The 2,952-nt window shown below is 66.5% G+C and overlaps 1 protein-coding gene across 1 annotated transcript in view; it reads right to left on the minus strand.

Moving 5' to 3' along the window:
• The window catches only part of EMIHUDRAFT_235194 (hypothetical protein), a gene marked incomplete at both ends in the record, with an annotated part of 5,113 nt that overhangs the window by 926 nt on the left and 1,235 nt on the right, over positions 1-2,952 (minus strand). Inside the window, one exon of the mRNA XM_005780479.1 lies at positions 1,779-1,895. Coding sequence (XP_005780536.1) covers positions 1,779-1,895 — 117 coding nt within the window. The remainder of the gene's footprint in view (positions 1-1,778; positions 1,896-2,952) is intronic.

Genomic DNA, 2,952 nt, shown 5'->3' on the forward strand with positions numbered 1-2,952 from the left:
GCTTCGAGAGAGGGGGAGAGAGGGGGAGAGAGGGGCGGCGGTGCCTCGAGCAAGCCTCGCGAGATGTGGGGAGATGTGGGGAGATGTGGGGAGATGTGGCGAGATTTCACCGTCTCGCCCCGCGCGACAAGCAGCCGCGCGTTGTCGGTGAGGTCGACGGAGGCGCCGAGGTGCGCGCCCGGCCTACGTGTACCACACCTCCAGAGTGGTCGAACCCAGTGCGGGTTCCGTCCCGTGGGTGGTGCGGTAGCCAAGGTGGGTGTCCTGCCCACGTGCTGAAGACGCCAACCTCGGGGCGGGAGGACGGCAGTGTGCGGTGTGTTCAGAGCACCGCGTGAGTACGAGGGGCTGCGACGACAGCTTGGCTACAGTCGTCGCACGACGCTCGAATACAGTCGCGTGCATTGTGCGTCCTCTCGAGATGTGGGGAGGTCTGGGGAGGTCTGGGGAGATCTGGGGAGATCTGGGGAGAGATGGGGAGAGATGGGGAGGTATGTGTGCATTGTACGCCCTCTCGAGCGCTAGTTGGGAGACGCAAGAATACGCATTCCGCTTCTTGGGCGTCTGGCCCCGGCGCTGACGACGACTCGTCCAGCCGAAGCACCGCAGACTGGACGTGCAAGGAGCGGATCGGCCTATGGGAGATCACACACGACAATGACATGCACATGTGATATTTAGCAAGGACATCCACACAGCACAGAACGGCCTCGGCGGCCAACGCCCCCCATGCGGCGCGCCTAGAGTCGGCTCACGGCGGCGCGTCCACTCCGAGGACGTGGAGTGTCTAGGAAGTGTCTCGGAAGTGTCTCGGAAGTGTCTCGCCTAGAGTCGGCTCACGGCGTCGCGTCCACTCCGAGGACGTGGGAGTGTCTAGGAAGTGTCTAGGAAGTGTCTCGGAAGTGTCTCGGAAGTGTCTCGGAAGTGTCTCGCCTAGAGTCGGCTCACGGCGCCGCGTCCACTCCGAGGACGTCGGAGTGTCTAGGAAGTGTCTAGGAAGTGTCTCGGAAGTGTCTCGCCTAGAGTCGGCTCACGGCGCCGCGTCCACTCCGAGGACGCAGGAGTGTCTAGGAAGTGTCTAGGAAGTGTCTCGGAAGTGTCTCGCCTAGAGTCGGCTCACGGCGTCGCGTCCACTCCGAGGACGCAGGAGTGTCTAGGAAGTGTCTAGGAAGTGTCTCGGAAGTGTCTCGCCTAGAGTCGGCTCACGGCGTCGCGTCCACTCCGAGGACGCAGGAGTGTCTAGGAAGTGTCTAGGAAGTGTCTCGGAAGTGTCTCGCCTAGAGTCGGCTCACGGCGTCGCGTCCACGAGGACGTCGGGAGGAGGAGAGGCGCGGGCCGGAGGCTTGGGTGGCAGATCTCCTCAGATCTCCGTTCTCTTGGCTCTGCGGGTGGTCGTTCGATTCCGCTCTGCAGTGCCGCTGGACTTACGCCAATGCGACGAGTCGCACCCGCCTCGTGAGCTGTCCTGTGCTGTCCTGTCCTGTACTATACTATACAACACTACACCCGCCTCGTGAGCTGTCCTGTGAGCTGCGACCTGTGCGTCCAGCAGTCCGGGCCCATATCTCCCCGTATCTCCCCTGTGAGCTGCGATCTGTGCGTCCAGCAGTCCGGGCCCAAATGATACGGCCGGTGGCAGTGTGTTGCCTCGTGTTGGCTCGCGAGCCAGTCGATCGCAGCGAGAGAGTGTGGAGTGTGCGCGTGCGGGCCCGTCCCCCACATGCTATGACGAGTTTTGCGCCCAAGAGTCGCCCCCCCCCGCCCCCCGCGCAACGCACCGTTCGGAGGCCAGCCGGCGATCGAAGAGTCGGCGGAGGCGAAGGCGTCAAAGTCCGCGCCGTTGTCGAACCAGAGCACGGACGGCCGACCCTCGCACTCCTCATACCAGACCGAGCCTGCGCCCCCGTCCTCGCAGCTGTCCGCCGCCAGGGAACCGCCGCCGCCGCCGCGCCGCACCGCCGCACCGCCGCTAGCGTCGACTCGCAGCTTCGCCGCCGCCGGCTTCGCCGACGCCGCCCTCGCCGCCGCCTCCGGGCAACGGCTCATCCACACCCTCCCGCCGCCTCCGCCTCCGCCACGAAACAGGTCAGCGTCGGCGGCGCCCCCGCGCGCGTACAGCGCGCCGCTGCCGTTCATGGCACGGGCCTGGGGGTAGGGGTGGGGGTAGGGGTTGGGCTAAGGGGCAGGGGCAGGGGCTAAGGGGCAGGGGCAGGTGGTAAGGGGCAGGGGGGTCAAGGGGCAGGGGAAGGGGATAGCCCCGCTGCCGTCGAGTCCGCGCGCCTGGAGCAGCAGCGTGCCGCCCGAGGCAGTAGGAGTGTCTAGGAAGTGTCTCGGAAGTGTCTCGGAAGTGTCTCGCCTGGAGCAGCAGCGTGCCGCCCGAGGCAGTAGCAGTGTCTAGGAAGTGTCTCGGAAGTGTCTCGGAAGTGTCTCGCCTGGAGCAGCAGCGTGCCGCCCGAGGCAGTAGGAGTGTCTAGGAAGTGTCTAGGAAGTGTCTCGGAAGTGTCTCGCCTGGAGCAGCAGCGTGCCGCCCGAGGCAGTAGGAGTGTCTAGGAAGTGTCTAGGAAGTGTCTCGGAAGTGTCTCGGAAGTGTCTCGCCTGGAGCAGCAGCGTGCCGCCCGACGCGCCGCCGACGAAAGAGCACGCGAGGTTGGCGGGAGGGCGCGGGCAGCAAGGCTTGGGCGGCGGCGGCGGCGGGCCCCGCGCCAAACCCACCCCTCCGCCTCCGCCTCCGCCGCCGCCTCCGCCTCCGCCTCCGCCTCCGCCTCCGCCTCCGCCGCCGCCTCCGGCGCCGCCCGCCGCCTCGGCTGCTCGCGCCGCCTCGTCGCATTCGCGGCACGCCTGAGGATGGAGCAGTGGCACCGTCGCTTCCCGACTCTCTTCGACTCCCTTCGACTCTCTTCGACTCCCTTCGACTCCCTTCGACTCCCTTCGACTCTCTTCGACTCTTCCAGC

This window comes from Emiliania huxleyi, assembly GCF_000372725.1.
Source record: "Emiliania huxleyi CCMP1516 chromosome Unknown EMIHUscaffold_214, whole genome shotgun sequence".
Taxonomy (NCBI): domain Eukaryota; phylum Haptophyta; order Isochrysidales; family Noelaerhabdaceae; genus Emiliania; species Emiliania huxleyi.